This window comes from Conger conger, chromosome 2 (assembly GCF_963514075.1).
Source record: "Conger conger chromosome 2, fConCon1.1, whole genome shotgun sequence".
Lineage (NCBI taxonomy): Eukaryota > Metazoa > Chordata > Actinopteri > Anguilliformes > Congridae > Conger > Conger conger.
Window position 1 is genome coordinate 69,631,989 of NC_083761.1, and position 21,331 is coordinate 69,653,319.

Genomic DNA, 21,331 nt, shown 5'->3' on the forward strand with positions numbered 1-21,331 from the left:
TGTTTGCATGTTCTCCCTGTGTCTGCGTGGGTTTCCTCTGGATACTCCGGTTTCCTCCCACAGTCCAAAGACATGCAGGTTAGGCTGATTGGAGAGTCTAAATTGCCCATAGGTATGAGTGTATGAGTGTATGAGTGTGTGAGTGAATGGTGTGTGTGCCCTGCGATGGACTGGCGACCTGTCCAGGGTGTATTCCTGCCTTTCGCCCAATGTATGCTGGGATAGGCTCCAGCCCCCCTGCGACCCTGTTCAGGATAAGCGTGTTAAGATAATGGATGGATGGATGGATGGATGGATGGATGGATGGATTATGTAAAGTAAAGAAATGCACCCTATATTTACAGCATTCTATCACTGCTTCAAGCACAAGTCTTCCTCTCTAACATATCATTTGTACTTGGTGTACACATGCAATAAGCTGATAAGAAATCACTAACGTCAGCTGAACTGATTGGCCAGGCTGTACTCTTCGCCCTCATAACCTAAAATGAAAAAGAAACTCGAGCGAAAAGTGTAGCCTGTGATACATGTATGCATTTGCAAAAAAAAAACAGAAGTATTTCACTTTAACGCCGAATACGTTGTTTTTCTCTGAATATGTCGGCTTTGCGCATATGAGCCTTGACGTTCATTTTACTTGTAAATCTGTATTTATCCAATGCATTTAGTTGTAGACTACACAAGTTCAGGTATTAGATCAAATAGTAACGCATCCAGGTTCAGGACAGCTTAACAAATACGTTACATAATTGTGCTACCAACGTGAAATGACCTTCTGCATCGGTATGAAAACGGGATAGAAGGTGCCACTGTATTCCGGGGGGAGAGACAGAAACAATGATGGTTTCTTTAAATGTCAACCATGACTCAGCAAAGTCGCAGGGAAATGGGCGTGGGGTGAAACCGTGACTCCACAGAAACATTGTAGGAAGTCAACAACCTAGACAGTGGGAAAAAAATAGATAAAACGGGCGCGATAAAAGTTGATGTGGCACTGTGGCTGCCCATAAAAAAAATGTAATGACCGGTAAATAGGCCATATCACTATTATATAACCTAGATATCAAGGTAGAAACAGTTGCGGAGATTTCACTGAAGCTGTTCGCCGTTAGATATCAATCGAAATAATGTAATAAAACCACTGGTGCCATGCGTTAAAAAGCAGCCTAATTTACGAAACCAGTTCACTTGGCAAACTTTAAAGATCACGTACTCATATAGGCCTATTTGCATTCCTGCGCGGTTTCCAGAAATCAGCGTTAAATCCAAACTTCAATAATCTAAAAAGCGAACCGATACGTCAATGGAAATAAACTGTGAAATACTATTAAACATGATTTGCAGTCTAGGACTGAATTTATTATAATAGGCTACGTTAATTCAGTTGATGTAATACGTTAATCTGTGTTGCGCGATGCATTAACTAATGTACATCTGAAAGAGAGAAATTGCAAGAGAGAACCACAGCTGTGAGATTTGGGTAGACACTAGATTAACACTGTAGTGTCGGCTATAGTGTCTTTCTACACTTGGGCTCTTCAATTATTTATTCATTCATTTACCTATTTATATGTTATTCTTTTATACTTCTAGCACTCCAGAATTATTAGCACCCTTGATAAATATGCACAAAAAGTGCTGTGTACTGAAAAATAATGCACTTATTGGCATAAGCTTTATGTTCCAAACATGCGTACAGTAGAGCGCTTTATTAATGATTCAACGGAATCAACCAAAGTCTTACAGTTTTCAAATAAAAAAAAATATTTACCCAAAAAACAGGTTCCAAAATTATTGGCACCCATGATTTAATACTTTGTGCATACCCCCCAGGCAAAAAGGACAGGCATGAGTCTTTTCCCATAATTTGTGATAAGGTTAGAGAACACATCCTCCATACAGAACTTTTCAGAATCATTGATATCATTGGGATACCCCCCTCTTCAGTTCAAACCACAGTTCATAGGATTTAAGTCTGGAAACTGAGATGCCTGGAACATGGTTGTTGTTTTTACTGAACCTTTTCTGTGTGGAAAGAAATGGTTGTAAATAGAGTATTTTTTAAGGGGACTTTAAAACAGGGGACTTAGTTGTGTGTAGTCAGAGGTTCCTATAGCCAACATTTCAATCTACCACTATGGCCACCGTTCCTAAATATTTTCAGGTTAGTGTGCCACTGCACATGTTTCTCACTTCCACACTCTTTGCATGCCTGATGCTCATAACAATAGCTTTTTGTATTGTGTCACTTGTGTAAGGCATGCTGAAGTCATGCACATGCAGAAATTGAGCTAGATTGTTAGACAGCTATGTACCATAGTCTTTCAGCTGCTCACTAGTTTCCCATTTGTAACAAGAGAACCACTCACCTCACAGTGTTGAGGGGTCAACCATACGATATGAAAACATACTTTTACTGTTTGAATCAACAACTCTCATTCAAACAACCGTTTCGTCAACCAATTAAAGTTCCCTAGTGGCCATCAGTCATCAACACAGTGCATTGCATTTTCCTGTATCTTGCTAATTTCAGAAGAGGTCTATATACTTGGTCCTAATAAACTGTAACACATCTCATGAAGTTTACTAGAGGCTGCTGTCTGTCTCTGTAAATAGCTCTGTAAGCACTGGTGGATTCCAGACTCAGAGGCATACAGTACAACAATATTTTCTCTTTAATTACATCATCTCAAACTCTCTCTAACTTCCACAGAGTTAATAAAGAGCCTTTCAATCAGTATTTATACTGAGCATTTCAATAAGGACTGGGCATATCCAAAGCAGACCCTAGCTACACACTCCAGAACCTGTTGTAAGTGTAATAACTTTTGTAGATACTAAAGCTACATTCCATCTACTACTGCTATGAAATAATAATAATAATAATAATAATAATAATAATAATAATAATAATAATAATAATAATTAGATATAATAATAATGTGTATGAGTGGTAAGGAAAGGGAAGACCAAGGACAATGGCATATGATTGACAGAGCCTAGGACCTACAGTGGTGTCATGAATTTCAGTCAACAGCCAGAGAACTTTCAACACTGCCCCCTGTCTGTCAGAGTGGGAAAGCACCTGGACTAGCCTCCTGACACAGTGTCATTTTACAGCGTATCTGTGGAAACGGAGCCACTCCTGCAGTCCTTCTGTGACACGTGTGCTGCCACCTTCAGCTCAGTGTCACTGCCTGCTGAAGTAGCTACTTATATAAAGATGTATAAAGGGGCACCCCTGTGTCTTTGAACAAACACATCTCTTGACTAACACTGTTCACTGAAGGACAAAGGTTTGGTAATGTTTGTATGGGATCTGGAATGTACAGTAAGATTTCTATAGGAGTGGAAGCTGATTGATGAGGGGGCGTGATAATTTGGGTGTACTTTGTAGGATTTTTTAAAATTTAGATTTCCATTTACTGTGAATGTAACTTAAATGAATGAGTGCAAATAATGTCAAATAATGCTATTTCTTTCCATCATTGTAGAAACCTTATTTATTGGACTTTTCATTCCATATATTATTTTCAGTTTCTACCTGTTTGGAATAAAACACCTACTTCAAGCGAGTGTTAGCTCTTTAGCTTAGCATTCCACCTGACGGCCCCAGAGGAATTTCACCCAGGGAGTGTTCAGTTGGACAACCTATCCATTTCTGAATGGGCAGTAGAAGCAGTATCCATATTAATGCACACAGCCAGGAGTTTCATTTTCAAGTCCTTCAGCATTAGCATGATATAGTAATCATAATTTCCACAAAAAATAATTCATAGTATGCCATTCAATAGATGTGGCACAAGCTTTGATAAAAGATGTATGTTTGGTGCTGAATGTAAAGTCTTTATCAGAACATACCCAACAATAATTATGGCACACAACAAGAACTACTACTGCTTATTTATAGTACAATCATTAATTCTCTATGAATATGACTATGACAAAAGTTCCAGAAATCATTCTACTGTTACTTGATACTGCACTCTGAAAACCAGTCCAGGTGGCTCCTGTGGTGCGCACGGCTGCACCTCAGTCACAATGCTGGGGTATGACTGAAATTAGGATTGGGTGAATCATATATTAGTGGGTACACTATAGCTCCACCTGAGAACGGAATGCTTGAGAACAAGTGGCACAACAAGAGTGCCGGTATGTGAGAGAGCGAGAGAGAGAGAGAGGGAGAGAGAGAGAGAGGGAGAGGGGAGAGAGAGACAGAGAGAGAGAGAGAGAGAGGGAGAGAGGGGAGAGTGAGAGGGGAGAGAGAGAGAGGGAGAGGGGAGAGAGAGAGAGGGAGAGAGAGAGAGAAGGAGAGGGGAGAGTGAGGACTGGTGACACTTAAGAACTTAAAACACACCTTTAAATGCTTACTTGAAAAGGTGGAGATTGAGAGAGAGAGGTGCAAAGGAAAACCAACGGAATAAAAGACGCCACAGAAACCAGCAGAGAGAGAGGAAAAACGGAGAGAGCGAGCTAGAGAGATCACTGTTACTTCTATAGAAGGTAAGTTTATTCTCTATTATCTTCACTTATTCTTATTCTCGTGTCACATACATTTTCTTTAATCTGTTCAACTTTTTTCAAGTCTTGCAGATTAAATAAAGTACATTTTCTCATATTCATGAAATATATGAAAATATGCGTGTTAGTGGGACAGTGATGGTAGTATCTACATTATCTGAACTGTTCAAGTATTATGAATTAATTTAGATACAATTAGTTTCATTTTGTCTAATACATGGGGGATGCTTTGACAACAACATGGTTGGGTTTGGTATGTAGAGAAATACAGTACCATATAAGTGAACTACAATGTGCACATAATATGTACATTGAGTGTATGCAGATTTGAAAAGAGTGTGCATTGTGTTAGGTTGTGCCCGTGTATATCTACCGTGTGGGTGCGTGTGGTTTGTCTGCGCCCATTAGCCATGTCAGAATGCTGTAAGACTGGCCCTGCAGGGTGTGTCAGTGCTGTACTCCAGTGCTGAAGGGGTGGAAGGAGGATTACAAATGAAAGAGAGAGTGACTACTACAGCAGACATTACTCTTAAGAGTTGTTGGTGTGAAAATTCAGTCTTAAGATGCAGCCTCAATTCCAAAATGGTTTAAATTAAGAGGGGAAACTGGTCAAAAATGTATATGGCTGTATAAATCAGTCAAAATAACATGAACTTGGTACAAAGTTAAGCATGGGACATTTCTGAAAGATTTTAAGCAAGATTGCTTTTTCTTTTCATTTTTTACTGTTTATAAATTATAAAAAAGGAAACGGGCCCTGTGCAAAAGTTTGGGAACCTTTTTTGACTATTCTATGTCACTTTTTAAAATAATGATTACTAAGGCCCAGACCCAGGTGACTCCTTCTCCTTAGGGCTTCAATGAGTCAGGTGAGTATAAAATTCCAGGGCTGAACTTTTTATTCTGAAGTAACTCCATGACTGGCTGTTCTGTCGGGTGTTAACAACCATGGGTTCCTCTAAACAGTTGTCCAAGAATTTTACAATGAAGATGGTTAAGAAGGAGAAGGCTACAAAAACTCTGTTTCTAACTACCTATTTCTACTGTCAGAAACATTATTTAAAAATGGAAGATAAATAGAACAGTTGAAGTCAAGGCAAGATCAAGAAAGATTTCTGATAGAATGGCCCGAGAGTAGTTGACACAGGTACATGGCAGAGTTGCCAGAAAGAACGACCTCAACACAAAATTAAGCGTCTGAAGTATGCAAAAGCCTGAAACCTTTTGGAACAATGTGCTTTGGTGACTGACAAAACCAAAATTGAAAGCCCCAGTAGAGAATAACACCTTGCCAACTGTGAAGCATAGAGGTGGATATATTATGCTTTGGGGTTGTGTGGCAGCTGGGGGCACAGGAAATATTGCGCAAAGGAACAATGGATTCCACCAAATTCTAGAGGCTAATGTTCAAAGCTCAGTCCAGATATTGAAGTTGAAGAGAGGTTGGGTATTCCAGCAAGACAATGATCCAAAGCATACCTAAAAATCAACCATAAAGTACCTCCAGGAAAGACGGATTTGGAATGGCCACCACAGTCCTCAGACTTGGATAATATTTAAAATCTGTGGAGAGATCTCAAACATGCTGTACAGGTAAAGAGGTCGAAGAATATTTCTGAGCTTGAGGTGTTCAGCCAGGAAGAATGGGGAAAAATGGAAAGACTCTTACCTGGTTACAGGAAGCATTTACAAGCTGTTATAGTTGCCCGAGAAGAAATGATAAAGTACTAACTGATAGGGCTCCCAAACTTTTGCACAGGGCCTTTTTCCTTCTTTTTATTTTTTGAAACTGCAAAAAATTTAAATAAAAAGTAATCTCCCTCTAAAATTAGAAGAAATGTGTCATGTTTAATTGTACCATTTAGAGGTCAGGTTTGCTTCTGTTCACTTAGATTAACTGTACAAAGCCTGTATATAAGGTCCCATAATTCACATTGTATGTCAGGACTAAAACCAAGCCATGAAATCAAAGGAACTCTCTGTAGACCTCTGTAATTAAATTGCGGCGAGGCATACTTTTTTTTTTTTTACATTTTAGTCATTTGGCAGACGCTTTTAATCCAAAGCGATTTACAAGTGCATAGGTTCTACCATAAGTCAAAGCATCACATCCAGAACTAGCAAAATACACTTTTTCTTCTTTTTTTTTGGGGGGGGAGGGGTTAGACAAGGATAGGGTATATCAGAAAGGAGGGGCAGGGGAAATCAGGAGGGAGGTCAGGGCAAGGGTATAAAACTTTTTAAAGCGTTAAGTGTTGCCACAGTAGCCTTAATAATTGTGATATGGAAGAAGAAATGCCAAGTATGGAACCACCTTCGGACCAGCTTCGTAAGTCCCTGCAGAGATGGGAGAAACTGCTGGAAGGACAACCACCTCAGCAGCACTCCATGAATCAGGCCTTTATGGTAGACTGGCTAGATGGAAGCCACTCTTGAGTAGAAGGCATATGATAGTCCGCTTGGAGTTGTCAAACGGCACTTAAAGGATGCAAAGAGAGAATGAGCAAAAAGATTATCTGGTCTGATGGAATAAAAATGTAACTCCAAGCACCAGGCACTGCTCATCACCGGGCTAATACCGTCCCTAGGGTGAAGCATGGAAGTGGCAGCCTCATGATATGGGGGTGCTTTTCATCGGCAGGGACAGGGAGACTGGTCAGAATTGAGGGAAGGATGAATGCAGCCAAATACAGAGAGGTCCTTTAAGAAAACGTTCTCCAGAGTGCGTGTGACCTCAGAGTGGAGCGACGGTTCACCTTTCAGCACGACAATAACCCAGAGCATACAGCCCAGACAATGCTGGAGTGCCTTTGGGACAAGTGTCTGTCCTGAAGAGTGGTCCAGCAAAAGCCCAGACTTAAACCCTATGGAATATCTGTGGAGAGACCTGAAGATGGCAGTTCACAGACACTTCCCATCCAATCTGACGGAACTTGAGAGGATCTGCCAGGAAGAATGGGATAAACTGCCCAAATCCAGGTGTGCAAAGCTTGCAGAGACTGACCCAAGAAGACACAAAGCTGTAATTGCTGCCAAAGGGGCTTATACAAAGTAGCCTACTGAAGGGTCTGAATACTTATATAAATGTGAGATTTCAGTTGTTGATTTTTTATCATTTAAAAAAAACATTTTCACTTGGTTGTTGAGTGTAGATTGATGTCATAAAATGCCCATTTTATCAATTTAAAATTTAATCTACAACACAAGAAAGTGTGCAAAAGGTGAAGGGGTTTGAATACTTTCTGAAGCGACTGTATGGCACTAGAGGTGTATATTAAATGCATATGGGCTAGGCCAAGGCATAGACCTACTGCAGCAGGGACGTTAGCAAAAAGTAAAAAAATTGCCCCAATAGCCAGTCTAACAATCTTTGATAAGAGTATGTGGAATCAATCAGAATTCAATCAATATTTGGCAACTTATCCTAAACACGTTACAGCGATTTAATAAAGCTAGCCAATTAACAGGTACGCAACTTTAGTTTAGCTTTACACGTAGCCGTCTTTTCATTTTTGTTTAGCCATACTTTTTTGCTTCGTTCTATCGTAAATAGTAACTATGAAAAAGACCAATATCACGTCCACTCACTCACTCAAACACCGTTCTTACTGGCTGACTAACCATGTAAGAAATACATTAAATCTTTGCCTTTAACGATGCTTTTTAATGGGCACTTAAATAAGCATCGCGCATGAGCACATTAGATCAGGCCCGCCTGCCTCGCTAATACGTGCACACGCATTTCCACAATTCGAGGAGTTCTGGTATTGCGCTCCCTGATCAATACTGTATTGCACGCTGCTGTAATACCTGAAGTAGATCCATTCAGCGCCAAACCCAAGAAATTCCTTCTTGCACATTCATTAAAATATGTAATCTGAATATGTGAGTTGTTCTTACATATGAAATAATAAACGTTTTACTTTGAGTTCTTGAATAAAGAATGAATAAAGATAAATTAAAGAATGATTGAACACATTAGATTGAATTGAAACATGTAAAACTGAATTTCTATAATCTATCTTGTCTTGTATTGTATATTTTGTATCAAGATGAATATGAAAAGATTCAGGATACAAATCTGCTTGTGAATGCACATTGTCAAAACACTGTCAAACTGATTAGTATACATTGATAACCAAGATAGCAGTAATAAATCCAGGACTGTTATGTTATATACTGCTTACAGAATATTTCATTTGGTGATAAAACACACCGTTGACTGCTGATCTGATCTACTGCAATATGCAAATACTTAAGGAGTATGCAAAGTATGCAAGTATGCAAATACTTAAGGATAACTGCACAGGTTATTTAACATTTGTCCAAAATTGACTTTTTGAACCTAACGCAAAAAGATTAAACATTCTTTGGAACATGAACACTGGCATAATCCCTGCAGTTTATTGCCTACGGTTGCTCTGTATCAAGATGTTTCATTTAGAGGGAACAACTGCACAGTGATAAAACTGCACACTAATTACTCCAGAGTTATATAACTGTGCTGTTCCCACTTTGTATTGCTACAGCACTGTACAGTACCATAGCAACATTCTGCCCCACGCAGCTGTAACTATGCTGGTTCTTTATTTTTTTCACAACACTACAGCTTCATACAACTGTAAGGTACTTTTGGCTCCATGCAACTAGAAATTCACAGTGCTGAAAATCTGTGATGTTTATATGCATTGTGCCTCTAACTCTTCAGAGAACAACAGCACCGTTATAATTCCACAATCTCACTGTCACTCAACCAGACAGGTGTGAGCAGATCAATACTTGGGGCTGAAGGCACTGCACATGCAACATGGAATGTGAAAGACACAGCAGTGCAGAAAAAGCCAACACAGAGATTAAACATTGTACTTTATGGGTATTTTTACCACTGGAATGGGGAAATGGTGCAGGGGACAGTAAACCCATAGTGGACTATTAATAATATGTGATTTATTATACAATGTTTATGCAATGCTAAAAACTCAGCAATTATGGCTACTATTAAGATAATCGATTAATAATTGTATTTTTTTGTGCAGTTTATTGTAAGGATCATGAAAAAAAAACTACAGATTAATTACATACCACACTCTAATTTAATGTTGATATAATTAGGGGGCTTGACATTACACATGTTACACAGAACCACTGAATAAGCTTTGAAGACTGCAACTGATTGACGGGGGAAATGATTGACAGAACCTGGACTGTAAACACACATTGGCCATGTCCCAAACAACTTACTTATCTACTGTTGAGTTCATAAGTCGAGTACACTGGATGAGAAAGTAGGTAAGTAGGTAAAACATAGTGTACTTAACCGTAATTATAGTGTACTTAACTGTGACTCCCCCTCTCTCTCCCAGGCAATATGACTGAGGAGTGGAATAACTGTCCCCCGGGCACCCCGGAGCTGCGGCTGGTCCTCCTGGGCTCCATTGGCTGTGGGAAGACCCTGTCCGGAGACACCCTCCTGGGGCAGCGCTCCCAGGCCTCCGGCTCACAATGCCCCAAGACCTGCCAGCTGAGGCAGGGCATGTCAGAGGGGCGGAGGCTGTCCCTGGTGGAGGCCCCGCGCTGGTACTGGAGCGGGGGGCAGGTGGAGGCCGGCGTGAAGCAGGAGACGATGCGCGCGCTCTCTCTGTCCGAGCCCGGGCCCCACGCCTTCCTCATCCTCATCCCCGTGGGCGAGTTCACGGACGTGGAGCGCCGCGTGCCCAGCGAGCTGGAGAAGGTGTTCGGGAACGGGGCCCTGAGGCACGCCCTGGTGCTCCTCACCTGCGGGGACTACCTCATTGGGAAGGAGGTGGAGGAGTACCTGGCAGGGGAGGACCCTGGGCTGAGGGAGGTGGTGAACCAGTGCGGGGGCAGGTACCACACCTTCAACAACCGCAGACCTCAGGACAGATTGCAGGTCAGGACACTGCTGGACAAGGTGAGGAGCAGCCTGATGAAGAGTGTTGATGATGTTCAAGATGATCACCATTGCAGAGTTACATTCACTTACATTACAGTTTATAATAATAATAATGGGGAAACATTGGCTTAGGCAGTAAGAGCAGTCGTCTGGAAGTCAGAGGGTTGCCGGTTTGATCCCGCCTGAGCACCTAACCCCCCAAATGCTCCTGACTAGCTGGTTGGTGCCTTCCATGGCAGCCAATCACTGTTGGCGTGACTGTGTGTATGAATAGGTGAATGACAAGCATCAATTGCACAGATAAAGGCGCTATAAAAATGGCAACCATTTAATAATTATTATTGTTCTCTCACTCTCTCTCTCTATCACACACACAGCTGGAGCGTATGGTGCAGGAGAACGGGGGCTGTTATCTCCCCAGTACCACGAGGAGACGAGTGGAGGACAGAGCGATCAGTCGAGAGGAGCAGGAGGATAGGACATTACTCACAGAGAGGGAGTCGCAGCTAGAGGAGCGAGTTAACTTGAGAAACGTAGGCAACCGGCTACAGGCGCAATTACCCGAGGAGCTGCCAACAGCACAGCCCGACTCACAGCCAGAGGCCCCAGAAGAGACCCCCCGCTCACCACTGCAGAGGAGCCCCAGCTACCGTCTGACTGCAGGTATGAGCACCAGACCTGCGGAGGCTGGCCTGTCCCAGCTCATCACTACTGGTAGCAGGTTGGGCCTGTAGCGTAGTGGTGAAGGTAAATGACACGCAAGGTCAGTGGTTCTAATCCCGGTGTAGCCACAATAACATCCGCACAGCCGTTGGGCCCTTGTGCAAGGCCCTTGACCCTGCATTGCTCCAAGGGAGGATTGTCTCCTGCTTAGTCTAATCAACAGTACGTCGCTCTGGATAAGAGCGTCTGCCAAATGCCGATAATGTAAGGTAATGTTAGGAAACTGTGGCTATGATCACCTGCAATTACTCACACTATTAGAGTACTACAGATTGTTGTTATCCCAAGACCAGAAAAAGACCGATTTTTGAGCCATGGGTTCCCTCGGCAGATTTCCCATGCTGATTTAAATTCCTGCTGAATATAAGTTCTGTGGTTCATGTATACTTAAAAGCATACTATGCAGAATTTTAGGCCTTGATGCAGCCCTTTGTTTACATACAAAAAACTTCTATCCTTCCATTCTCAACCCCACCCGCCAATACCCCCAGGATGATTCTGCCTGTTGGTATGACTATGGTGTGATAGCAATGTACTAAGAAAACAGCTCACCACTGTCGTAGCCAATCCATACAGTGTCCTCTTGCCCTCCTTCTATTGGATCATAGAAAGTATGAGTTCAGTGTATTGGACGCATGCATTTCATATACAGTACCAAAATAAGGCCCACAGCTCCCCACACCCAGAAGCGGCCCAACACGTTTTTAGAATAACAAGTAGGCAAGCAAGCTAGGCTATTGGACAGAAGTGAACATAAACACAGGTTGTCAGTGTATCATGACTGAGCTTGTTTGTTGTATAAAATTTCTAAGGTGACAATCCTGCGTGGCATGCAGTTTCACATTTTGTACTGTGACTTAAAATACATCCGTTAATATTGTAACAATTTGAATTTGGAAGCTGCAATGTGCTTTAAAAAACAGTATAGTCTTTAGCATCCTGTTGGGAAGACCTGAACGCTTATGTAGGGTGTTATCGTTGTGTGTCACTCCCTCATTCCTTTCATAGTCTGTCAGTGTCTGTTCACCTGTACTCCTGCCTTGTTCCGCTCTTCCTGTTCATATCAACGTCTCTGCTCTTATCTCCCCTCCCTTTATCCGTCCTCGTTCTTGTCATTGAGTCACTGAGGCAGTTAATCAATGTCAGCAATTCATATGTGAGCATTATTGTCATCTCTCTCCCTCTCCGAAAATGCCATAGCGTAGATATGAATCTCAACACCTTCTTTTCTAGGTTTTGTGCATGCCAACAATAATTACTGATTCATTTAGAATTCATAATCGCTCAATAACCTCTAGGAATCTCTTTGTGGATCTTCTTGCTGAAAGTGCTTTGATGCGCTTTTGATCCCCACTGGCCTGCATTTCTTGTTATTTTTTGTCATTAGATGGCGCTCTTCTCTCTCAAATGACAGAGGCAAAAAACGGCAAGAATTTTGTCAACACCTGTAAGTGATATTGCTTTGTATGTACTGCTGTCTATTTGCAACTTGTCTTTGTCTCATTTTTGTATGTTGTATTGTAAGGAATATATACAGTTGCTTTAAAATGTAACCCAATCCACTCTTTGGTATGTAAGAACATTATTAGAAGTTTCTGTCTCACACTGCTATGAGAGATTTTTAGAGTACTGATACTTGATACTACTATAGTGCTTCTGAATTGTGGCTTTCTAAACTTTCCATGTTCATATTTCTGGTTCTCCCGCTCCCTCTCTTATCTTCCCAGGCCACCACCACATTTCATCCTTCAGCGAGAGCCCGGCCTCTCCCACATCCTCCTCTTCTTCACCTTCACCCTCTTCCCCTCAGGCCTCAGAGCTGAGGCTGGTACTGCTGGGCCGCACAGGGGCAGGGAAGAGCGCGGCCGGTAACACCATCCTGGGCCGGGAGGAATTTCTATCCCAGGACAACAGCGTGGCCTCTGTCACTCAGAATTGTGAGAAGAAGAAGGGAACCGTTGCTGGGAGACGGGTCAGTCATTGTGCTTCACACTGCCTTACAGTAACTTTTTTAAAATATTTACATTCACGACAGTGTTCTTTACACTACAGCTATCAAAGAACAACAGCGATAATACAACCTGCTTAGACGGAATCACGTATCATTGTTTCTAAAAGAAAAAAGGGAAATAAACAGGTACAGGTACTGGTAGGAAATCCAGGTAGTGGTGGGTACGGGAAAGTCCTACCCAGTATTTGGCTCCAATGAACTAATTGGGGGCAGCACAGATGGTGCAGTGGGTAGCACTGCCACCTCACAGCAAGGAGGTCCTGGGTTCGAATCCCCGTCGGCCGGGGCCTCTGTGTGTGGAGTTTGCATGTTCTCCCCGTGTCTGCGTGGGTTTCCTCCGGGTGCTCTGGTTTCCTCCCACAGTCCAAAGACATGCAGGTTAGGCTGATTGGAGAGTCTAAATTGCCCATAGGTATGAGTGTGTGAGTGAATGGTGTGTGTGCCCTGCGATGGACTGGCAACCTGTACAGGGTGTATTCCTGCCCAATGTATGCTGGGATAAGCTCCAGCCCCCTGCGACCCTTTTCAGAATAAGCAGGTTTGGATAATGAATGGATGAACTAATTGGCTAATTAACACAATTCCTCAGCCAGGAGGTAGAACTAATTACTGACATGAGCTGGGTGGAAGAAACACATGGCAGGGCTTTTATTTTCTGACCTGTGGACTCTCCACCTCTGGAAATAAAGAATACAAATTAAAAAGCGGCTGATAATAGAAGATGGTGGAATGAGAGGGTTGTTTACACACTGCACATAAACACACTAAGAAGGCACAGAGTAAAGCATGCAAAATGAAATGACAAAGCCAGCCCTTTCCAGAGAAATGAAGCGCAGACATTCACTAATGGCCGCTGGTGCTCTGCGCAGGTGGCTGTGGTGGACACGCCGGACTGGTTCCGCTCGGAGCTCCCCCCCGACGAAGTTCGACGGCAGGTCTCCAACTGCGTGGCCCTCTCCGCCCCGGGGCCCCACTCCTTCCTGCTGTGCGTCCCCGTGGACCAGCCCGCCAAGCTGGAGCTGGAGGCGCTGGCCGCCCTGGAGGCGGTGTTCGGCCGTGACGCGGTGAGGAAGTACACCACGGTGCTCTTCACGCACAGCGACCGCCTGAAGGACGGCGGTGGGGTGGAGGAGTACATCATCACCCAGAGGAAGGACCTCCTGCAGCTGGTGGAGTGGTGCGGGGACCGCTACCACGTCCTGGAGAGGAGCGGCCGCGCGGGGGAGGGCGGCCGGAGCGTGCTCGACCTGCTGGAGAAGGTGGAGCAGACGGTGAGGGAGAACGGAGACTCCTGCTACAGCTGCGCCCTGTTCCAGGAGGCCGAGAGCAGGGTGAGGCAGAGGCAGGCGGAGATCGTGAGGGAGAGGAGGGAGAGCGAGAGAGAGAGGGAAAGTGGAGGCGCGGAGAGTGTCCAGGTGCAGGCGCGGGAGCAGGAGAAGTGTTTGGTGCCCTCCACTTCGCTGTACTCGGTGCAGGAGATGGTGGAGGAGGAGCGGGAGAGGTGTTTGACGCCCTCCTCCAAGCTTTCCTCCGTGCAGGAGATGATGGAGGCGGAGCGGGAGAGGTGTTTGATGCCCTCCTCCAGGCTTTCCTCCGTGCAGGAGATGGTGGAGGAGGAGCAGGAGCAGGAGCGGGCCAGGGAGGAGGCGGAGAATAGCGTGCATGACCTGAAAGTGGACGCTCTGCCCTCTCTTTCTCCCTCCTCCAGCTCCTCTTCTTTCGTTCGCTCCGTTTGGGATAAGGTAGTGGCCGGGGCGGGTCGCGTCCCAAAACTGGTAGCAGGAGGAGCTCTGCTGGGTGGGGCGGTCGGGGTGTTTTTTGGGGGACCCCTGGGGGGTGTAGTCGGGGCGACTGCTGGCTCAGTGGCCTCAGAAGTGGGGCGACGGAAGTACAGTCAGAAAAATAAAACTGAGTAAGAGAAAGCTACAGACATTTAGGGACACTTTAATTAATTGATGTATTAATGTAATGACCTAATATTATAATACTATTCATAGAATTAAATACGTGATAAACAACATGTAAGTTAGCCATTATTGTAAACTGTGTAGATGCCCACACATAAATGTTGAATTTGCACTGTACCTTCCACAATAGCAACACATATGATGATATTTCAATACTTCTTATACCAGATTGCATTATTGGAAGTTAAATTGGAGAGAATGAATTGGAAGGCCATATGGTGAATCAAATGTATTTCTGTAAGCTCTATGTGATACTTCCTGTGTGGGTCCTTTTCAAATCATCACTATCCTTCAAAAGAATGTGTGAATGATTAATGTTTATGAGATTCATGAGTGCTTTTGCATTCAAATGTAATTTGTTAAGTTTGATGTAAATATACACTCAGTGAGCACTTTATTAGGTAGACCTGTACACCAGCTTGTTAATGCAATAATGCAATATTCAGAGAGAGGTCATTGGAGAAGTGGTCAAAACTGACAGTAATGCTGAGTGGATAGGCTACAGCAGCAGAAGACAAGCAAATAAGTCTAATATATACCTAATAAAGTGCTTACTGAGTGTATATCCATGAAGAAATAGAGCAGAAGCCACTGAGCAGAATAAAACCACTCACTAGCCCTAATTCTGGAGAATTAATTTACAAATTCATGCACAAGCAGATGTAGTTACACAACACTAGCATTTGTTACGTCCAACAGTAAGCCATATAATGGCGATAGCATTGCCTTGCATGGTTGAGACCATTGTGGGTGTGCTGCTGTTCACTCTGCTAAGCCGTGGGTGTTTTTTCACAGTCATACCACATCAGGGCCTGTATACAGCCCTGTGTCAGGCTCCAGGGCAGAGGGCCAGTGGCTCCCCGTGTCTGAGGGTGTGAAGCAGGGTGTGCATAGCTAAACCGCGATGGAGCACAGGGTTGGGGGGCCACAGGTGTGGAGAGAGCCTGCGGGGGGGGGAGTTGGGCGTGGCAGGGAACGGGTCTGACCTTTCGAGCGAGTTTATCTGGGGGACCCAGCCTGCCCCCCGTCAGCCTGGGGCCTCCTGTATCAGAGCCCCGCAGGAGGCTGGGGGAGCGGGGGGGGGTGCGGAGCGGGTGGGGAGGGGGTGTTTGGGTCCCACTCCGTCCCGGCCGCTCCAGGGTGCGTGGGTGTTGGTGGAGCGGGGGCGGGGGGCGGCCCCTCGGTGTGTAGCGCTGTGTGTAACATGATGACAGGCCCTGTGAGCCGCAGAGCCTCAGTTACGCAAGCTTCCTCTGGTCACACAGGGCCGCGGGGAAACTGAGGCAGAGCCGCAGGAAGCCGGCTGGCCCTGGATGAGACAGCACTAACCGTAGCCATTTCCCAGCCACCTGACAGAGCGGGCAGGCCACAGCCTCCGCTGCCCCTTGCCCCCCGCACACCCAAACCCCCCGCCCCTGCGGCTGACCCCTCAGCACAGCTGCGCTGGGAAACTGACACCGTCCCAAATGTACGCGCAAAACCCGCACAAATATTTCCACGCCTGCAGTTCTCACAGTGCTCTGAGGTGCAGTAACTGCCAGTCTGTCACGGGATGGAGTTTCCCCCTTCTTCTGCTGTAGTTTTTTTTAATAGTCTTTTTATAAACCTGTACTTGCACTGTTTTTAGTTTTTATTTATTCTTTATGTTTGCTTCATATACATACATGTTGCTGATTTTACATGGATGTAAGCATATGTGCAGACACACAGACACACACACACACACACACACACACTTAGCTGTCAGTGTGGTGTTGTGGTTATAGAGTAGGGCTTATTCCCCGTAAAGGTTGCACCATCAGTTATCAAGCTAATGGGTGAAATGTAAGATGGTAATCATAGATAGCATGTGAAATGATCATGCTGTATGTTGCTCATAAAACATATGCATTGTTAAAGGAAATGTAGACCCAAACCAATGACAAATGCTTCACATGACATTTTATGCTTTCAAATACTCACCAATTGTATTTAACCACTTACACACTGCATACCTACTGCATTGTCCTAATATATACTGGTAATCTCAATTAATTAAAAATAATCTTGCTCGAATCCCAATTAGTTCAGTAGATATAATGAGACATTTTAGTGATTTTATGTATTTCTTGAATAAAACCTTTGCAAAATTCTTTACAGAGTCTGTTTGTAGCACGCAATTTGACATAAATCTTGAAGAACTGAAGCTGGTTTCACAGAGCTGAATTCCAGTTCCATGGGAAAGAAAGATCATCCTTGCAGTGAGTTCGTAAATAATTATCAACTGAAGGAGGAACATTTGAAATATTCTACAATCTTGTAAAAAAAATTGGTGAAGCATATCTAACTTCCTGAAATATATTTGTGATTTATGCTTCAGATTATTTAGGAAAGCACGTGAATATGAACACACATCCTCCTCACACTACTTCCACAGCATAGCCGGCCAAGGACTATCTGTTTTTCCACAAACAATTGCATCAGTAAAACATGTTACTTTTATCATTTCCAATGGAAAATATGATAATACACGAATTTCCCCTCCAAGCAGACAAAGCAAATAATACAGTGGACAGGCTCTTTCTGAGAAGATCTGGAGAGCTAGAGAAAGTATGAGCTCTTGATTAAAAGGGTCTGTTTGTGTGATAAGAGGATGTTGAATACGGAAGGCTAAACTGAACGATGGGGCTTGTTCTTTCCGTCTAGTGCAACAACGAATGTCACAATGTCTGTTGAATGGGGTGATAGTTTAATTTTCCTTTTTTCTGTTCTATTTTCCTTGATATTAAAAAGACGTTATTATTTTCATTATTTACAGCCTTAAAATGAATTGACCACTTAGCTGTCTCTGGTTTTTGTAAAAGAAAATGTTGTTAAAAAATACTGTGAAGCAAACAGTGCATATGAGAGTACTCATGGACATTGTGGACAAAAAGTAGATCTTTTTCTCTGAAACAGGCAAGTGGGAGCTGTTTATTAGTTTGTCCTGTTGTACAGGGGTTTAATATTCAATATGCCCCAAGACTGTTTGATGGGAATACAGCACAAAAGCAAGTATATGGCTCTTGCTAGTCCTTCATTAGCTTTTAGCTCATTCTCACACACAAACACCCCCTGGCAGCATATTGTTTTTTGCTTTTGTCTTTTTTATTCCCGTGTGCCTCAGGGCCAGATTGATCGGAGCTCTGCACCACATAAAGACACACCTGAGGCCAGGATGTGCTTTTCTCTGCAATTACTTTTCTATGGTAATACAGAAGATTGTAAACTATTTATTATCTATGTGTATTATTATCTATGTCTATTTTCAATTCCAACACCAATGAGGATGCACACAGTCAATATATACACAACTATTTACAAACATACTGTATCACAGTCAAATTGTGAAAATAAATGAAAGGTATTGTATTTGCATACTGTCAGTTTAGATGTTCAGTCTCACGGTTGCGCAGAGTATCACTGCAAATGGCATGTCACCGCTGCTCCCTGGCGGTAGCCATGGTCCGCATCTGTTCCTTGACCTTTTCAAGGCCGCCGTTGCCGCTGGCGATCATGACAGAGTTCCTGGGCCCGAGGCTCTCCTCACTGTCAGTGTCTCCATAGCAGCTGGAGTTTGGGGAGGTTACCAGGGCAATCATGGAATCTGAGGAGTTCCTGTCGTGGAAGGCGGTGATCAAGGCCGGTCGCCCGGGTAACGGGGGACCCAGAGGAGGGGTGCCGTGCCGCAGGTCTGGCGAAGAGAGCCCCTTCCTCCGCTCCTCGGCGTCCTCATCCTCACCCTGCTCCACCTCCAGGTCCTGGGCCAGGTCCCCCGCCTGGTCGTTGAGCAGCTGCACCAGGAAGCTGATGTACTTCATGGCCAGTCGCAGGATCTCGTTCTTGCTCAGCTTCTTGTCCGGCGGGTGTGTGGGGATGAGCTTCCGCAGCTCTGAGAAAGCACCATTCACGTTCTGCTGCCGCCAGCGCTCCCTGCTGTTGGTGAAGACACGGCGTGCCAGCTTCTGAGGAGGACCTGCTGCATCATACACACACACATACACACGCACGCACGCACACACACATACATACACATACACACACATATACACACACATACACGCACACACACACACGCACGCACACATACATACACACACATATACATACACACATACACGCACACACACACATACATACACATACACACACATATACATACACACATACACACATACACACACACACACACACACGCACGCACACACACAAATGACACACACATACATACACATACACACACATATACATACACACATACACACACACACACGCAAGCACACACACACACACATACATACACATACACACACATATACATACACACATACACACACACATAAACGTATACAAACACACACACACACGCACATACACACACATATACATACACACACACACGCACACACATACACACACATATACATACACACAAACACACACACATACACGTATACATACACACATACACACACACACATATACATATACACATACACAAACACAGGTACACACACACATACACACACGCATATACATACACATACATAAATGCAAAAATGTAAATAGTGAGTGAGCTGCATTGGTTCAGAACCACGCACATGGCTGGAGATGTCCCCTTTTGATGTGAAAGTCCCCATGACAGCCAGTACACTGCCCACCTTCAGCCAGATCCATCTCAAAATGGAGGGAGGGCCTTCTCTTTGAACGGCTGCTGGTGAAGATGCCGTAGTTTCCTGATGGACCAAGGTAAGCGCTGGGAAATAGAGGGAGGTAGAGTAAACATTCACTGGCATATTTATGTATTTATATATCTAAGAATTTATCACATGACAATATTACTAAGAAAATTGGTCTGTAATTTGTAATATATATTTAACGTTTTTTTCTTAGCATCCCCATTGATAACTGTGGAACAAGGGTTGCTATGTGGTTCCAGAATAGAAAAGCAACGATCAGATTTAAAAAAGAAAACAGTGGAAGGAGTGGAAGCAATCCATAAAAGCAATTATGTGCAACCCAGCCATGGCTTTCTCACGCGTGGTTAGTTGTGCAGCGGTGATTGAGTAGGCATGCCTGGGAGAGATCAGTGCTCATTAGACCCGGCCCCAGCCGAGAGGCTAGAATTAAAATAGATCATTGATTGCTTCTGCCTACAGTGCATGGCCTCCTAAAGCACGAGGCAAAATTAACAGACAGAGAAACGTCTGGAGGAAAGCAGAAGAGAGGGCAGAGACATACACTTGTGCAATGTGTCATGTGTTGAGATCTGTTCAGGGGGAAACGGATATTGCTCTTACAAAAAGGACTGCTTTGACTGCAGTGGAGTCACCCATCCCTAGTATGAAATCCAGCTATGACCAGCTCGAAAATACCTGCTACCAGCAGTTTCAAGACATAGCTTGAGCTGGTCAAACCACGTTGAGCAGGGAGCTGGTCTGAGCTGGTCTGAGCTGGTCTGAGCCGGTCAACCAGCAACCAACTGTTTCAAAACCTAGCTTGAGCTGTTTCAGCAGGGATTCCATGACTGATTCCAGTCCTGTATTTCATATTCATTCATTAAAAAAACAATATGGAATGACTTGGTTTTCTTCTTTGTGTTCAATCTAATCTTTTTCACTGAACAAAACATAACAGAGAAACCTGAACAAAGACAAATACTTTTGCCGGGAAAACAGACAGAGACATTTGTGAGCTGTGTCAATAAGTGAGAGTGACAGGTTCCTGCAACCCTTTGTTGACACTTGAACAGGATAATAGCGTCTGTGAAGAACAGAAAAAGGGAGAAGACTGTAATGGAAGGAGCTGAGAGATTAGCTCTCACCTGTTGAGGAAGGGGGGTCCAGGCAGGTATCCCGGGGGAAGGAGAGGACCAGGGGAGGCCATGGGGGTGGAGAGCGAGGTCAGCTGGGCCAGGTTTGGGATAGGGTGCAGGGCGGTGAGCTGGGGGCTGGGGAGGGGCAGGGGGATGGGGGGCTTGCTGTGCCCCAGACTGATGACCGGGATGTTGGGTGGGAGAGGGGTGGAGGGGGATCGGGTGAAGGGAGGTGTTGTGGGGGCAGGGTGAGAGCTGGGGAGAAGGAGGGGTGGAGTAGATGAAGGAGAGCCGGTCCCTGCTCCCTGGTTGGCTGTCCCTGGGGTGACAGGCTCAGGTGCAGGGCGATGGTTGTGAGTGTG

General features: G+C 44.2%; 2 protein-coding genes across 3 annotated transcripts in view; one reads left to right on the plus strand and one right to left on the minus strand.

Moving 5' to 3' along the window:
• The first annotated feature begins 4,284 nt into the window (after positions 1 to 4,284).
• On the plus strand, positions 4,285 to 17,268 carry LOC133121779 (uncharacterized). Its single transcript, XM_061231235.1, has 6 exons — positions 4,285 to 4,503; positions 9,885 to 10,453; positions 10,813 to 11,098; positions 12,546 to 12,605; positions 12,886 to 13,130; positions 14,039 to 17,268. Exons 2-6 carry the CDS (start codon positions 9,890 to 9,892, stop codon positions 15,083 to 15,085), a joined length of 2,202 nt encoding a protein of 733 aa, XP_061087219.1. The 5' UTR covers positions 4,285 to 4,503; positions 9,885 to 9,889; the 3' UTR covers positions 15,086 to 17,268.
• lyl1 (LYL1 basic helix-loop-helix family member) overlaps positions 17,198 to 21,331 on the minus strand; it is an 8,265-nt gene continuing 4,131 nt past the window's right edge. The window contains exons 2-4 of one of the 2 annotated variants that reach the window (XM_061231237.1): positions 20,979 to 21,331; positions 19,816 to 19,910; positions 17,198 to 19,130 (exon numbers count right to left, since the gene is read on the minus strand). The exon at positions 20,979 to 21,331 is cut by the window's right edge and continues 469 nt beyond it. In XM_061231237.1, coding sequence (XP_061087221.1) covers positions 18,592 to 19,130; positions 19,816 to 19,910; positions 20,979 to 21,331 — 987 coding nt within the window. In that variant the 3' untranslated portion in view covers positions 17,198 to 18,591. Of the gene's footprint in view, positions 19,134 to 19,815; positions 19,911 to 20,978 lie in introns of both variants that reach the window. The other variant, XM_061231236.1, reaches the window with a different exon arrangement.

Bases quoted from the DNA above. Each gene is read 5' to 3' on its own strand.
- LOC133121779 (XM_061231235.1), top strand. From the start codon at position 9,890: ATGACTGAGGAGTGGAATAACTGTCCCCCGGGCACCCCGGAGCTGCGG. The intron at 10,454-10,812 runs GTGAGGAGCAGC...TCACACACACAG, and splicing joins TCAGGACACTGCTGGACAAG to CTGGAGCGTATGGTGCAGGA. The intron at 13,131-14,038 runs GTCAGTCATTGT...TGCTCTGCGCAG, and splicing joins GAACCGTTGCTGGGAGACGG to GTGGCTGTGGTGGACACGCC.